The sequence below is a fragment of the Sitodiplosis mosellana genome, unplaced genomic scaffold, assembly GCF_009176505.1.
Source record: "Sitodiplosis mosellana isolate CC-2019 unplaced genomic scaffold, AAFC_SMos_1.0 Smas_scaffold_3, whole genome shotgun sequence".
Taxonomy (NCBI): domain Eukaryota; kingdom Metazoa; phylum Arthropoda; class Insecta; order Diptera; family Cecidomyiidae; genus Sitodiplosis; species Sitodiplosis mosellana.
The window spans coordinates 9,294,890-9,310,654 of NW_022595246.1; the positions used below are offsets into that span (position 1 = coordinate 9,294,890).

General features: G+C 34.8%; 2 protein-coding genes and 1 pseudogene across 3 annotated transcripts; 1 reads left to right on the forward strand and 2 right to left on the reverse strand.

The window, feature by feature from the left end:
- Nucleotides 1-3,425: 3,425 nt before the first annotated feature.
- On the reverse strand, nt 3,426-5,757 carry LOC129566279 (seminal metalloprotease 1-like). The gene is made up of 5 exons (XM_055442067.1): nt 4,787-5,757; nt 4,458-4,714; nt 4,168-4,294; nt 3,898-4,109; nt 3,426-3,630 (listed from the first exon to the last, which is right to left on the reverse strand). The coding sequence occupies exons 1-5, from the start codon at nt 4,884-4,886 to the stop codon at nt 3,505-3,507; spliced, it is 822 nt and encodes a 273-aa protein (XP_055298042.1). The 5' UTR covers nt 4,887-5,757; the 3' UTR covers nt 3,426-3,504.
- A 47-nt stretch (nt 5,758-5,804) lies between these two features.
- Nucleotides 5,805-15,765, reverse strand: part of LOC129566286 (ankyrin-1-like) — a 17,937-nt pseudogene continuing 7,976 nt past the window's right edge.
- Nucleotides 7,343-11,509, forward strand: LOC129566277 (protein artichoke). 2 transcript variants are annotated; one of them, XM_055442065.1, is made up of 6 exons: nt 7,358-7,439; nt 7,598-7,819; nt 8,686-9,797; nt 9,981-10,194; nt 10,298-10,560; nt 10,679-11,509. In XM_055442065.1, the coding sequence occupies exons 2-6, from the start codon at nt 7,619-7,621 to the stop codon at nt 11,370-11,372; spliced, it is 2,484 nt and encodes an 827-aa protein (XP_055298040.1). In that variant the 5' UTR covers nt 7,358-7,439; nt 7,598-7,618; the 3' UTR covers nt 11,373-11,509. The 2 variants fall into 2 exon arrangements, with proteins under 2 accessions (XP_055298039.1, XP_055298040.1); XM_055442064.1 differs by having other exon boundaries at nt 7,343-7,819.

A 15,765-nucleotide genomic window follows, 5' to 3' on the forward strand; every position in this document is an offset into this window, starting at 1 on the left:
GAAATTTGATTTGAATTTATTTTGATATTAAAAAAATATTTTGTTATTAAATACTCATAATTGCTTATAACTACAAACATTTCTTTTCCGAAGCGAACAACATTTATTTTCCGAAGCGAACAACATTTATTTTCCGAAGCGCGCGAACAGTCAGATTGTAGCGATAAATGCCATCTTATCAAAAGGCGTCAATTACATGCAGTTTATTTGAAACAAATTGATAAGCATAAATTCGAGCTACATTTAACCGTTGTATTCAATTGAAATGATTGACACCGATTGACCAGAGGGCGTTAGCTGTATTCTTTGTTTTTCACTACCACATTCAAACGATTCGCGAGCCTCGTTATTTTCAATTTCTTTCTAAAATTATTTTCAAATCATTACATTTTTCGATTTATTAGTTAACATTTTCCTAATATATGCCTGGAGGAAGTCTAATAGGTAGGAATTTATGTGTGTAGAGGAATCTATACCATTCATACGAGTTGGATCGTTTCATTTCGATCAAGCTAAAATTTGTAGTTCCATTTTTGGTGGCCCATTTCGTTGCCAAATAAACCGCGTCTGGTACATAAATCGTAACTTTTCGAGCTCCGGCCAATTTTTCTCGTTCTGCATTCAACATATCCAATTGAAGTATCTCTGACGATTTGAACTTGAATAACTTCAATTTTTTTAAATTTCTCAATTTTTTAATGAATAGCAGAATATCGAACGTTTCTCTAAATACGTAAAGACGTTCGACATTCATGAGATTCTCTACAAGGGTTTCATTTTTGGATCTACCAGAAAGCATTATTTCATTCCAAAGAAAAGGACGAATTGACCCTGTTTCAATATATTCGATCAAATGGGTCGAAAAAGGTTCAAGGCTTTCCGTACTACTATTAGTGGAAAATAATTTCAAGAACGGTATTGAAGACAGATCAGCATCAAGCCCATACATATGTAAACGCTTATAGAAACCATGAGTGTGAAGTTGATATAAAAAATCCCAAAAAGTTTTTTCGTTCACCAAATAAATGTGATATCCGTATTTCAATTCAAATGTATCCAGTTTAGCTTTAGAATTGAGTAATGCATCTTTATTGAACCAAAATGTATTTGAATCGCATGAAAAACTGCGTATATTGGGATTACGTTCGAAAAATTCATAAAGTTCATCTATTTTTTCTGCGTAATTGCACAATTCTAAATGTTCAAGCTTTTCGTATCGGTTCCGTAGCCATTTATATTTATTTTTGTTATTTACTTCAATTATACGAATACATCGCACATTCCTACAATACTTTAGAAGAATATCATAGAGATCTTGAGTAATTTTACATGTTGATAGTTCCAACACTTCGATATTTGGCAAAATTTTCAAAATGTATCCAACTATTTGCTTATTGATGCGTACATTTGTAAGAGACATTATTTTCACTGAGTTAAATTCATCGGAATGTAATTTAATGAACTTAAATTTGTCCAGTTCACAGTGGTAAAAGACTGTAAAAGAATGAGTGCTGAATGGTTTCTTCTTCGTTTTAGCATGTTTCTATGGCAATCCAAGTGATAAATTGAATAAAAAATGGTATTGGAATACACTTTTCAATGCTAACTTATAGTGTTCATCATCATTGTCTATCATATAAATACCATCACTTAAACAATTAAATTTAGCGCCTGAATAATTGCGTGCGAAAAATTCGCCCGTCATTTGTTGCATTGATTTACATGTTTGGGCCAATGAATGTAAATCCCTTAACGAGAGATAATCGAATAGTTCGTCGAAACAATGGCGATTCAATGTGAAAATTGAAGATGATAAAAAATGTTGATTTTCATTCGATGAGCACACAACTGTCATTCTATTCGAATTTTCGCCATTTCTTTGAGTTTGCTCTTTTCGATTTTCATTCACAGTACTGGCGTTGCTCCTTTTTCTGTTTGCCAATTTGATTAGATTGTTCCCCATCAGTGCTTTAGCTATTTGCTTTAGATTTGTTCTATTTATTTGAGGAACGCTGTGAAATAATCAACAAAATAAAATTAACACATTATGACTTCAAGAAATTACGGCAAACGTGAACACTCTCTTTCTCTTCCTCTTCATCATTGTCGCCAATTACAAATACCTTAAAATGTTAATTTGTGTGAATGATATCCAGTAAACTACATTCAGTTCTTAATCAAACCTATTTTAGTTCAAAAATCACGTATTTATTTTTATTCTTTCTTTTCCAAAGAAATAGTTCTCAATTGTTCGAAATAATATTTCTTACAAAGTTCATAGCAATATCTTTTCTCAAGCAAGTTTCAAAGACAACTGAATTTTGTAAGCACAATTCCAATGCATTTCTGATCGTTAACAGCAGCTAGGATAGTCAAAAATGGACAAATAACATCCTTTGTTGTGACAGAATTGACAATTTCATTTTGATGCACTTTGCAAAATTGGTTTCAAAATGTTCTATGAGTGTCTAAAGACCTTGTTTTTAAGTTCATCGTTATGCGTTTTCCAAGAATCAGCTATATAGATAATCCCGATAATCGAGGATTTAAATATTTTCAGGTTGAAAATAAATATCATTCTAACGACGTGTTGTGAGCATGAATATAAATGGACATAAATTGCCAAAAATTCAAAGGTCGGCAGACGTATCGGTATGTAGCTATAGAACAATCCTCAATAGGCATTCAAATGATCGAAAATATGCATTTTAACTGAAGTCAAATTCCTTACACCAAAGATTATTTGGTTTCTTTTCTCTAATTTCTGTTGTACTTTCAAATGCCAGGTATACTGTATTCCTTCTGAAATATATTCTTCCTTAATTCCTTTTTTTTGACAATTGTCGAGACGAAAAAGACATTAGACGATTTGTGTAACAGATAATTTAAAATAAAGCGTTGACCGGTTTGGTGTTTATCAATCAAATATAATAAACATGAGCGAGCTACGTATTAATTCGTTAGACGTCAGACAAATGAGAAAGTTACTGTTGATCGGGAAAATGAACACACAATTATTGACTCCGCATGTTTTCATTCTTTTTAAACCAATTTTTGACCAATAAATCTTCTGATATGTTGGACTGTTCATTGATAAATTCCAATACATCCGTGAAAATATGACAATAAATCAATGATCACGCTAAATTCAAATAGTATACTAGAATTATCCACGTTATCTGCCCTATCACGTGTATCATTTGTACGTTCATTGTTTAACAGTAACTTATCAATAAGATGCAAACGATTGGGTTCATTAAATTTAAATCCATATCATTTTAAAGAAATTGATTTCGCACAAAAACGTGTCGCAAAAGATAGAAATAATACAAATATTTTCAGTGGCTAATACAGATAAGTTAACAAATATTTGCGTCATTTGTGTTTATTTTGTGTACACACGTGGAATAATTCAAACAGTCTGGTTTTTGGATTAAAAGATTTTATTGTATTTTATTCTTCATTTCAAATCATTCCAAATTCTTGTATTACGACACGAATGAATTAGTACTCAGGTTCGGGTTCGGGTTCCGGTTCAACGGTGTTTTCACATTCGTACATCAAATTAAGCTTCCATATATCTTTCTTGCTCAACCCTTCGCGTTGTCCAATTTTACCTAGATCGCCATCCTTTTATGAAATAGAAAAAAGCATTAAAATCTGAAATAACTCCCCAAATAGTTCAAATGATGAATTTTAATGTTGTATAAATGATGGACTTATGCGGAGATGGACGAAATTAGAGTAGAATAAGAATACGTATAGTAATCACACAACTGAAGTTTTAAAAAGTTTACACTTGTATTGTGCATAGTTCTCGTCTACATATACCCAACTCCGTCCATTTACTCATGAGTATGCGCTATTTAAGTTCGGTTCAAAACAAGTGTTACTCACAGTAGGAACAATTGTTGCATTTCCATTTTTGGAAAATCCAAAGGCACCGTAATGCATCACGCTTTCATAGTCATAGGTTGTGTTGAAGTGTGTCACCACACTGCTGTTGTATTTGTTGAAGTTATGCTCCATGCCAGGTGTGATATTATCCCATTTAATTTCCACGTAATCATCTCTGTCATACGCGCTCTGCATATGATAAAAACCAAGAGCTGCAACGAAAACTTGTTGTTAACTTTCTATATGAATTTAAAAAATCATTCCATTTACCATGCAAGAATTCGTGCATGATTGTTCCCAGGCGGAAGCAACCAGAGCCCGGTTCGTATTTCTGTAAGTTCAAATTTTGTGACTTGTTCTGGAATCCGATCGAAGAATAGCATCCATCTGCTTCACCCTAAATAAACGAATATTCATTTTGATGAATTTAAATTGACAAAAAAATGGATTTTTAATTGAGTATATGGTGTAGAACACAGGACGAACCCCTTCTACAATTTATCACAGAATTTTTTTTTCAAATCATTGATGATAATAATTATGGATAATGAAATACTCACGGTTAAATTAACAAATTGCGTTTCATTGGTTCGTCTAACGAATTTCAAGCATGAAACGGATTCCAATGTTTTCAGTCCCACTTCAATGTAATCTTGTTGCTCTTTTGTGTGATTGGCGCTCAATTGATATGGAACGGTTTTATTCGGCCAGCGATATTTCTCGTTAATTAATCCGTTTCGTTCAGGCGAAGAAAGAGCGTCCAATTGGTCTTTATTCAGTAGCATATCACCCTCATAATGATTTCCGTATTCAGCGGCTGAAAAAAAGTTTGTTTGTGAAAAATATAATAATTTTCATGACTACAGTGAACGTCGTCAATTTGACATACTTTCTTCAGATTTTTCGCGACCAGAAATGCTGTCCAATGGTAAAGACAATGCCAATGTGAATAACACGGCGATTGAAATTGCTATCAAAATCTTGTTCATTGTGCTGAACTATCCAATGTGAATGTTAGACTAAAAATGAGTTGAACAATTGGTATCGTGCACTTTTATATGAGCTCCTTGACCAATACAAACAAGAGTATTTAAAAACTGCCCCGATAGACATACTGCCCACTGATAACATTCAGTTTGCGTTTGGATAAATCCAAACTGCTAAATTGCGTATTTATTTATTACAAATTGCACAAAGTTCAATGAGTCGAGAAATGATCTCTTTATCTTCATGTTTACATATAGAAATGTTTCACTTTCGGCGGAGTCAGACAAATGGTATCATATGGATTTTGAATCAGTTGCAGTAGTTTCACGCAATAATGGGAATGGTACACGTTGAATGCAAAGATTATTGTAATTTTGTGTAATACATTTTTAAAGCGGGCATGAAATTATTTCTCCATTCAGAGTCTCTATTGTTAAGGAATCGTTCTGAGTGAGTGTATATGACTCACAACTTAACGATAAAAACATAATGTTTAGTTGCTAACACTAGATGCTACTAGTCATAAGATTTTTCTATGTGATGAAAAAGAGAAAATAGAGAATTGTTAATACTTAGCATAAGTTTCATATGTTTCTGTTTGGTCGAATATGGGTTAAATACATAAGCAATCTTATCATACAAATCTTATCACAAACAATACAAGTTGAAGCGCATAGTGAGTGCTTCTTGTTTGTATAAAATTAACGAAAGTCTCGCGTAACAAAGTATTTTTTTACTTTGTAATACATGTTCGCCTTTCGATCGATTTTCCAATAAATTAGGTGCGATATTTTCTAATTACGCAGCAAATAAGGATCAATCAAATCAGGTCATTTTTTTTTCTCAAGTGAATTATACTTTGGTTGCACTAGTTTTTTTATCAAACAAAAAAAACAAGCTTAGATTGACTATTAGACTGTTAATGATACAATGACACTTTTGATCGCTCAATTTTATCACCATCAAAGATTTCATTTCGAAATTAATAAAATGTAGCAAAATGTTGTATTAAATTTTAATACAAAGAGATTCGAAAAAAAAATAATATTTTTTTCTAAATACGTCACTTGAAGAGATGTAATTAATTCGTTTGAAAAAAATTTGTTGTTAGCATTTAGGTCATTTGATACAGCATTGAATACTGTATTCTTTCAATGATACAATATTCAGTGATGGCAGTACATTTTAATGCTCTTTTTTTATATCCACTTCTATGCGTTATAATATTATGGTGACTTGAAAAATTCCCTGGTTTCGTTGCATTTAACTGCCTTGGATTTAGCCTCAATGTGATTACTGTATCCATTACCTAATGAAAATTCATAGAAAAAATACTTTTTATTAGAAACAAGTACATCATAGAAGAAAAAACGGGATAAATTGATCAATTGATAGTTCCATTTCAGATAAAATATTTACCCTTTTCAGCAACCGGTTCATCTATATGTGACATTGCATATGTAACCAAAAATAATATGAATGTGAACAACATAATTATAAGTATTACGGCGACGACACGCCAAACCACACCCCGTGTCATGATCAACTGCGCTGAAAATGAGCGACCGATTAAAACTGAAACTGAATCAAAATAAACAGCTACAAGTTTTCAAATATGATATGTACGATATATTTTGTGACTATGATTCAATTTTCTCCAAAATTTTGGATAATAACAAAAAAAAAATAAGTCCAAACCGATTACAACTGTAAATGAATCATGTAGCGACCAACTGAAATTTATGACTGAATTTATGGCATCGTATTCGTCAGATAGGGGATTTCATTGCATTCTGAATAAAATACATTTACTCAATATAAATCATAAACGCACTTCAATAGCATTTACTCAATACATGGGCTACATTGCATACATGCATTCGAACAATAAAAGTGCAAACAAAATGGCATAGTATGATAAATAAATCGAACTAAAATAAATTGGCTAATCAAACTAAACAAATAAATCCACATAGAATGTGTTTTCTAAAAGATATCTTGCTCCAGTGGGCCAAGCGATTTATTGTTTCTTATTTAAACTCTTACTTTTCTTGAAAATAGATTATGGACTAAGATATTAATGTGGTTAAAAGTTCTAATTGTATCGATGATGATCGTTGTACGATTATAGAGCACATAACGTGAATATGTGACTTCATCTTAAACAATCGTCGATTTATTTTTACCAATCGTCAGTTTCTGGGCTGATAACGCTGAAATTGCATCGCTCCAAAATGTAAACAACCAAATTTTGTGTGTACATGTCAGTTCGGTCAAAAAAAGGAGTTTCGTCGGAATTCATAACATTACATTCTTTGTTCGGTTGGTAGCATATGTGAAACCATGGATTTGGGCGAACGAGGCTTATATATGTGTTAATTACGTGCGAGTTGTATCTTATCTCTGTCGATATCTTATCGTTTATGTACTTATTTATGTGCCGTATCGAAGCGTAAAGTGTTTCTTTGGTGCGATAAGTCGCTCGCCGTTATTTTCAGCTTGGTGATCTGTTTTACGCTAGAAATTCCAATAATTGACTCATCGCAGACATTTTGGTGTGTACATTAGCTCGTTTCGTTTTCATCCAGACTTTTCCTCGAATTACAAAGGAAAAAAGTTGAATAATTGGCCATTCCAAGTGAATTTGAGAAAAAATCAATTAAAATTGGATAATATGTTGCAAAAGATTCTATCGTTTCGATCATTCACTTAGAAAAGAAAAATACAAGGGCAAATGGGCGTTTCCAGTTCTAATTCGTTGACCATTTCATGGATAGTTTTTGTTCTGACTGCGTTTGGAATACATAATTCAATTGGAATTGAATTATGTACGGAAAAAATCCGTCAAGTGTGCGATTGCTTCTATTATCCAGTATTTTCAGTACGATGTTCACACAAAAGTTTAAGCGAATATCCCGATTTCAACACAATTCAGGTGAATTTAATTGTGGTGTTTTCGTTTTATTTCAAGTTCTAAAGATGTGAAGTGAAAATAAAGGTGAAATGGAAAAAAAGAGAGAAGAAAAGTCAAAACTTCGACGGAAATTCCATTTTTCGCTACATAATATTCGCAGTGTATTTTTAATCTAGGGGTTTCACGCAAACTCGAAGGCCGAAGATTTTACTAAATAGCTGGAAATAAAACCATTTTATGTGTAAACTATAGATATTGCTTCTTTTTATTCATTAACTCGAATTTTTTGAATCTAAAAATTCTGGAAGTGGGTTTTGGTGGATCCTCAGGATTGTTCAAAACCGCTCCTGGTTCTGGAAGTGGATCCTCAGGATGGACCAGGGCATTGTCAAACCCAGTCTGATCCATCCTGAAGATCCACCAAAACCCACTTCCAGAACCGGGAGCAGTTTTGAACGATCCTGGGGATCCACCAAAACCCACTTCCAGAACATAATTTTCAAGGTGAATGTTGAAATATTTCGAAATAATACGGATTTTGGTGAATCCCAGAGAATTTTAGAGAAAAGAGAGAAATATTGAAATTTTAGATGAATTTTAAGTTGCGTGAAACCCCTAGTTTTTAATAAGTGGACAAATTTCAATGTTTTGTTTTCAAAGCGATATTTCGTTTCATTTTGGCTGTAAATTTGTTTCTGATAAGGAGAACAATAATAAACCCGAAACGACGTAAATTTGATTGTCGAAATTTTGTGTATTCAACTCAAAAACGATTTTTCTCATTCATACTCGCTGAATCGATCACAATTCGATTGATGCAAACGAAATTCACTGTTTAAAACTTTTTTCAGACTTTTTCAAATGCAAATCTTCATTTTTCTTTTCAGAATGTGGTTGAAAAGTTGGATGTATCATACAATGACCTAACCAAATTCCCGCCAAGGCTTCTGAACTTTTTTGCATTGGAAATACTTGACGTATCGCACAATCGAATCGACTTCATATCGCACGATGTGATACTCCCGAATAATTTGCGTCACTTGATATTGTCGTACAACAATATCAGTGATTGGCTCAGTCTGAGTCCGAATTCACTTCTGGAGTCGGCCCCTAATTTAGAAACTTTAAATTTAGCTGGAAACCCTTTGGGCGCGTTCAACGACAAGGATGACCGATTACTGTTGATAAGCAGTAGTTTGAAAAAACTTGACTTGAGCGATTGTCAAATTCATAAAATCAGTGGTTCGCTTATGTTGACTGGTCTGGTGAATTTAGGCCATTTGTCACTAAATTCGAATCCATTGTACCAAATCGGCCAAAGTGATTTGCAAGCCAATAAATTAGTGCATTTGGATGTGAGCAATTGTAAACTGGGAATACTGCGACCAACGGTTTTTTCACAAATGCCAGCATTGAACTTTGTAAATTTTAGCGGAAACAGCCGGTTATCTTTGGTTCATCGAGACGGAGAATACGTTGAATCGGTATCATTGAGACAAATCGATTTGTCAAAATGCAATTTGAATGCCGTTGAATTGAAAGGCTTTCCAAATCTCACTTCAGCCAATTTTCATGGGAATTTGATCACAGAACTGTTCGATAACACATTCCAGAACAATATTTTAATTGAAAATTTGGATTTTTCATCGAATTCAATCAACCGCATTTCCGTCATGGCATTTCAATGGCTAAAACGTTTACGAAGTGTTGACTTATCACTAAATATGATTCGGAAAATTGAAGCGGAAACATTTGAACAAAATCAACAATTAACAGCCATAAATTTAAGTCGAAATTTTTTCGATCGTTTTCGACGATTCATAAGCCAGAGTTTAACATTTTTGAACATGAGTCGCTGTGAAATTACTAAAATCGATGACGATGCTCTAGATGATCTTCTTGAATTAATTGAATTGGATTTGTCTTACAATTGGTTCAGCGAATTGCCGCAGAAATTTGGAGCACCCTTTCTACAGATTTTGGATCTAAGTCGATGCAGGTGAGCTCAATTCAAGAACAAAGTAATTTTATTCTTTTTTGTAGGTAGTAAAGGTAATTTTCAATATCATTCAGGGACTGTAATGCTCTAACCGCGAAAATCTATCTAGTTGAATTGACTGTATTAATAACACGTTCAGTTGAATGTAAATGATGTTCATCTTAAAAACACTTCTCATTTCAGACTATCACATATAGAAAACTGCACCTTTGCTAATTTTCCAGAGCTGTCGCGCTTAAATTTAGCTGGAAATCGTCTCACAACCACTTTTCGAAAGCAGTATTTCGCGAGCAATAACTATTTGAACGAAATTTGGCTCGGAGATAATCCGTGGCGTTGCGAATGTGATAAGAAAAGCCATGAATTTTATAAATACATCACCGACCGTCCACCACGGGTAATTCCAGTTTTTTAAATCAATTCTGTTGTCTTCACAACTTGGTTAAGAAGTTGATCTAGACAAAAGGGATAATTTTTTTGAACTAAATTTTATGTTACAGCTAAAAGATCCTTCACAATTACGATGCTATTCGCCGGGCGATTCATACGGTGTTTTTTGGGAGATGGCCTGTTTCAATTATTGGGTCGAGACACCTCGACGAACGAGTGCGTTCGAGAGAGCTTGGACAATGTTAATGGCCATCGTCATCGTTGTATCAATGATATATTCAGCGATATACGGATTGCGATGGTGGGCTCAGCGTCGTAAAGAAGCTCGTGAGGAACGACAACGACAAGAGAATTTGGAAACAACAAGAGAACTGTAAGTGGTCGCATATTCGATAAATGCCATTTTGAGAACCTAAAACAAAAAAAGAATTTTGAAAGCGAACAATGGAGAAAAAACGAATTTATTAAGAAGTTGTTCGATTTGCTTTCAGAACGCGCCACAATCAAATGGTGCTTGAGCAAGAGGGACAATTGAATGCACCAGATCCTCGTGAAACACATCCACCATGTTATGCTGATGCGATAAAAATGCCACGGCCTCTGTCTTCACTCACTTCACTGAAACAAGCGAATTGCTCAAGTAATGATTCAGTAAACTCCATTCGTCGTGCCACGAAACGTTGTCGAAGTGATGGCCTTCTGAGTGTAAATGGAACCAGTAAAAATCAACGTGTCATTTTGGCAGTTCGGCCACAAAACTGGATTCTCAATTCAGGTGGATCATCGGCGACCACAACAGGTTTAGTAAAGGATAATTCAGCATTGGCCACTGGTTCGAGTCAAAAGAGCTTTGAAATAATCAATCAACTTGAAACAAAAGACGGACACAGTCCATACGCTAAAAGAAAGTCTCATTTAAATAGTGAAACTGTCACACAAATTCATTCAAGCTGTGAGTCCTTGAATGAGCCCATCTACGCAAATGGAGACATTGTCGCTGCCCACAGTTGTTACCGTAGTGAAATTAGTCTAACCGAGAGTGAAATACCTCAAACGTCGCATTCATTCTACGCATCGAACGAAGCATCGTATTCAACATCATCTACTTCCTCATTCGATTCAGACGAGTACTACTTGGGATTGTATCATCATGAAGAGCGCACATCCAAACAGTCGGAAGTTTAAACAAAATTTAAAATTGGGAAATGACAATTGACAATTGAAACATAGCATAAGATGTAAGAATATTTTTATGAGATTTTTTTTTAGATATAATTTAAAATAAAGTTGAAATGATAGAACTCGTTTATGGACACGAAAAACAGTTTGAATAATTTCTATCTATGATTCACCTGGCTCTGGACGAATTTCAATGATTTCATTGGATTCAAGCGTTGGTGGCGATGGTGCTTGAATATCGGGTGCACGCAATAGGGCTATATAATCTGTCTTTCCACCTTCGTACCTCTGCACATTTGCCTTTAAATATGGTTCGTTTAATGAGACGTAATGCTGTGCAACATTGGTATTCAAGAGCTTAGAAAGGCTTTTTTCAAGTTCATCGAACAATGGACGCGACTCAGGAGCCAACCTCCAGCATGATAAAATAATGTCATATCTATAAAAAGCGAAATTTTAATGATCTGTATCATGAGCATGTTCAAAATTATTTGTTTCTTACACGTCTTGCGTGGCGAAATCCGGTTTTTCCATTCTATAACCGTCCAGTAATTTTTGATACAATTCTTGGCATGAATTCAGGCCCGGGTATGGCGTCGTTCCAAGCGAAAACAGCTCATAGAGAACAATTCCGAAAGCCCAAACGTCAGTGTAAATACTAAATACGAGATCCCTTATAGATTCGAGAGCCAACCATTTAAACGGGAGTAGTGACTAAAAACCATGGAAAAAAACTTGTACAATTTATGTGCGAAATATGTTTAAACTCGAGTCCATTTACCTCTGCACTCTTCTTATAAACATCAGTTTTGTACAAAGAACGAGCCAAACCGAAATCGCAGATTTTTATCACATTATTGTCGCACAAAAGAATATTTCTTGCTGCTAAGTCACCATGCAACACTTTGCGTGATGTCAAATATTGCATTCCACGTGTTATTTGAAAGGACCAGCAAAGTAAATCGGACGTTGTAATTTCGTGCATCGATTCAGAGTCAGTTGACTGGGTGGATGTGCCTGAATGAATGGAAAGTACAAAACTATTGTGAAGACTTAGATCAAATGTGCAATTGCATGAAGTTTCACCTGCTGAGCGATTCACATTATCCAAACCTTGAAAATACAGTGGATTGGCAATCGATTGTTGACTCGTCTGACAACTGCAAATGAATTATTCTTATATGTAATATTCTAATTTTAAATGGAATTACCGATGGTGGTTGATAAATCCACTGTTTTTTACGTACTTTTTTCTTGCATTTATGTTTGAAATAACTGTATCAGTACTACGATCAATCTGATCAACGAATGATGAACGATTTTTAATCAAGATACTTTGCAGGTTGCCAAATCTACAGTATTCAACTATGATCATCATATTGTCTGAAATGAGAAGCAACATTGAGATTTATTTCGAAGGAACTGTGATGAATTATGTGCATTTTCTATTCTATTCACATCGTGTAATGTTGCTGGTGACTGCTCCAAGTAAGTTGACTAAATTCAAATGTTGGCCCAAATGTACCATTATCTTCAACTCCAAAACTAGAGCGCGCAGTATCTGTTCATCAATAAATGAAATATCTTATTATATACAGACATAGTAATGACTGAGCACACCAGCACCACACAACATTGTGGTTTTAATCGATATCAGCACAATTCGGGTGATGAATTCGATGTATACCATATTGTATGGTGCTTTAGTATCCAGTCAAATATTATGTCTTCAATATCCTCGAATTGACCGTAGTTTACAGACCATTTCTCCCTCTGGGCCGCTCAGACTAGGCGCGGGAGACATAACGTTCCAATAAGTTCGCACGACTTACAGACAAACAATGTTCATTGACCACGAAGTTGTCTACTTACCTCGTCGTTTGACATTCTTTTGACCATTTTAACTGCGACTTTTGTCTTCTCCTCATATGGTAAAATACCATATGCAAACGCTTCATAGACAACACCAAAAGCACCACCACCAAGCTGTGTTCCAAGCTTGACCTTTTCACGCGGAAATTCATAACTTTTGTCGTAGGGCAAAAGTTCGGCCTGTTCATCTAGCGTTAGGTTTGCGTTTATGCCTTCTGCATTTCCTTGCTCAAAGCATTCCAATTCGATTGCATTTAGTTTATGTATTACTTGGCTTTTACGTTTCATTTGCACGCAAGAATAAGTGGAAAAAATTGCAAAAACTAACATCAATGCCACAACACCAACGATAATAAAAACCAGTTCATTACTGTCTTTGCCTTTGGCATTGTCTTCAGGATTCTTAGCGCCGTGTTTGATAAGGATTTCAGAGATTCCTATTTGATCTGGATTGCGAATGAATGAAAATCAAAATATTTGCATTCTAATTTGAGAATTTGGGCGATTACCATTGCTTTTCGCCGTCTGCAGTGGCGTCAATCCATCTTTGTTCTTCGCATTGACCTTGGCATGGTGTTTGATAAGTAATTCAATGACACTCGTATTATCTGAATTGTTAATTAGCCAAAATACAAAGTTCGTTCTAGTTTTAAAGTCACATTTTGGGTAATTACTATTTTTGGCAGCGCCATGGAGTGGTGTGTCACCATTATTGTCTGTAGCATTGACCTCAGCACCATTTTTAAAGAGAATTTCCATGATTCCCGTATAACCTGGAATGTTATTGAATCAAAGAATTGTCTATGTTTGAAAACGAACGTTCAGGCAATTACCATATTTTGCCGCAAAGTGTAGCGCCGTCGATCCTTCATTGTTTTTGGCATTGGAATGAGCACCGTGTTTGAGGAGAATTTTAACAATGGACACTTTGCCTGTGATGCACATAGATGAATATTTAAATGTTGCTTGTGTTTGAACTTGCAAATTCGTTAGTTCCACAATATTGAAAAACAAATATGTATATAAATGTATTCGGAATTTTCGAACTGAACATTCTAATCATTGACTATTTTGAAGTCGAAAGAAGTCTCCTCTTTCATAACAAATTCAGTGGAACACTCTCTAAGTGATCTGATGTTACTTGGTTCGTTGAAACAATACTAGCGATTGATGAGCTTTATAAGATATGAAGGTGACAATAAAAATTTCAAACACATTTTTCTTCTGAATTTCGAAAAAATTGTTTTGGGTACGTTTCGAACTGTTTTCTGACAAAACAGTTTTTTAAACGAACATTTGTTTGAAATATTTTTTGGCTTCTTATGTATTGCAAATGTAAAAAAAAAAACTGAATGAACGAACGAACAAAATATTTTTCAATAATAACGAACGAAAGACCAAAGGTTCGAAGCCAACACTAAACACGTTCTATTTACCTTTTGTAGTAGCTATATGAAGTGGTGTATTTCCTTCCACAGATGTAGCGCCGATATCGGCACCATTTTTGATAAGGAGTTCAGCGACGTTCATATAACCTAGAATGTGAATGATAAATTAGAGGATTTTCCTTGTTTGATCGCAAATTTCCAGACATTCACCATTCAGTACAGCGAGGTGAAGTGGTGTGAAGTTATTATTTTTTCTAGCGTTGACGTTGGCGTCGTGTTTGATGAGGATTTCAGTGATATTTGCATAACCTGCGATATGGAATAATCAAAATCAAAAGTTTATTTGCGTTTTAGAGCATATATATGTGCTGGGCTGGTTTCGAGTTTCGCCCACTACAGATAATATTCAGCAGTTTTCTACCATACTCTGTTTTATTGTTTCACTATCAACACTAATGCCCTCGTTTGAGAGACTCTAACAGGCATGGACATGCACGTATATGTTGCATACACAGCTCCGCGTATGAGTTGGAGCGCGGTGCTTACAGTGTGTCGCATGTACAAGAACGTAATAAACACCCGCTGTTGACGGTCACTGTTCAACATAAGCGCTACATAGCAAGCAGATTCAATGCTCTGCCTTTCTTTGTCATAAAGGCGTCATTAGACGATAAAATAAATGAAAATTGACCGATTTGTGTGCTCTCACCAAACATGTTAAAAAACGGTTCCATATATGGAATTCCATTTATAGAACCATATCGCTTCGAATGGTTTAATCAAAATCAAAATTTTCGATACGTGTAAAAAATGAATACAGACTCCTCCCGAAAAATTCCAACCGTGTGGTTAAAAAAATGGAGTTAGAACAATTACCATGTTTTGCAGCGAAATGAAGTGGTGTCCATTCATTAACTTGTGTAGCATTGACATCTGCACCGTATTCGATGAGAATTTTCACAATATCTAGTTCGTCTGCGTTGGAAATGGATGAAGAGCTAAATTGCATGTGTTCGAAAGCAAGAATTTAATAATTACCATTTCTAGCAGCAAAGTGGAGTGGTGTCCATTTATTGACTTCTTTCGCATCAACATCAGCACCATGTTCTAGGAGGTATTTAGCGACATTTGCATGCCCT

Bases quoted from the DNA above. Each gene is read 5' to 3' on its own strand.
- LOC129566279 (XM_055442067.1), bottom strand. From the start codon at position 4,886: ATGAACAAGATTTTGATAGCAATTTCAATCGCCGTGTTATTCACATTG. The intron at 4,110-4,167 runs GTAAATGGAATG...TTTTCGTTGCAG, and splicing joins CATGCACGAATTCTTGCATG to CTCTTGGTTTTTATCATATG. The intron at 3,631-3,897 runs GTGAGTAACACT...ATTTCATAAAAG, and splicing joins ATGCAACAATTGTTCCTACT to GATGGCGATCTAGGTAAAAT.
- LOC129566277 (XM_055442064.1), top strand. From the start codon at position 7,619: ATGGGCGTTTCCAGTTCTAATTCGTTGACCATTTCATGGATAGTTTTT. The intron at 9,798-9,980 runs GTGAGCTCAATT...TTCTCATTTCAG, and splicing joins TTGGATCTAAGTCGATGCAG to ACTATCACATATAGAAAACT. The intron at 10,561-10,678 runs GTAAGTGGTCGC...ATTTGCTTTCAG, and splicing joins TTGGAAACAACAAGAGAACT to AACGCGCCACAATCAAATGG.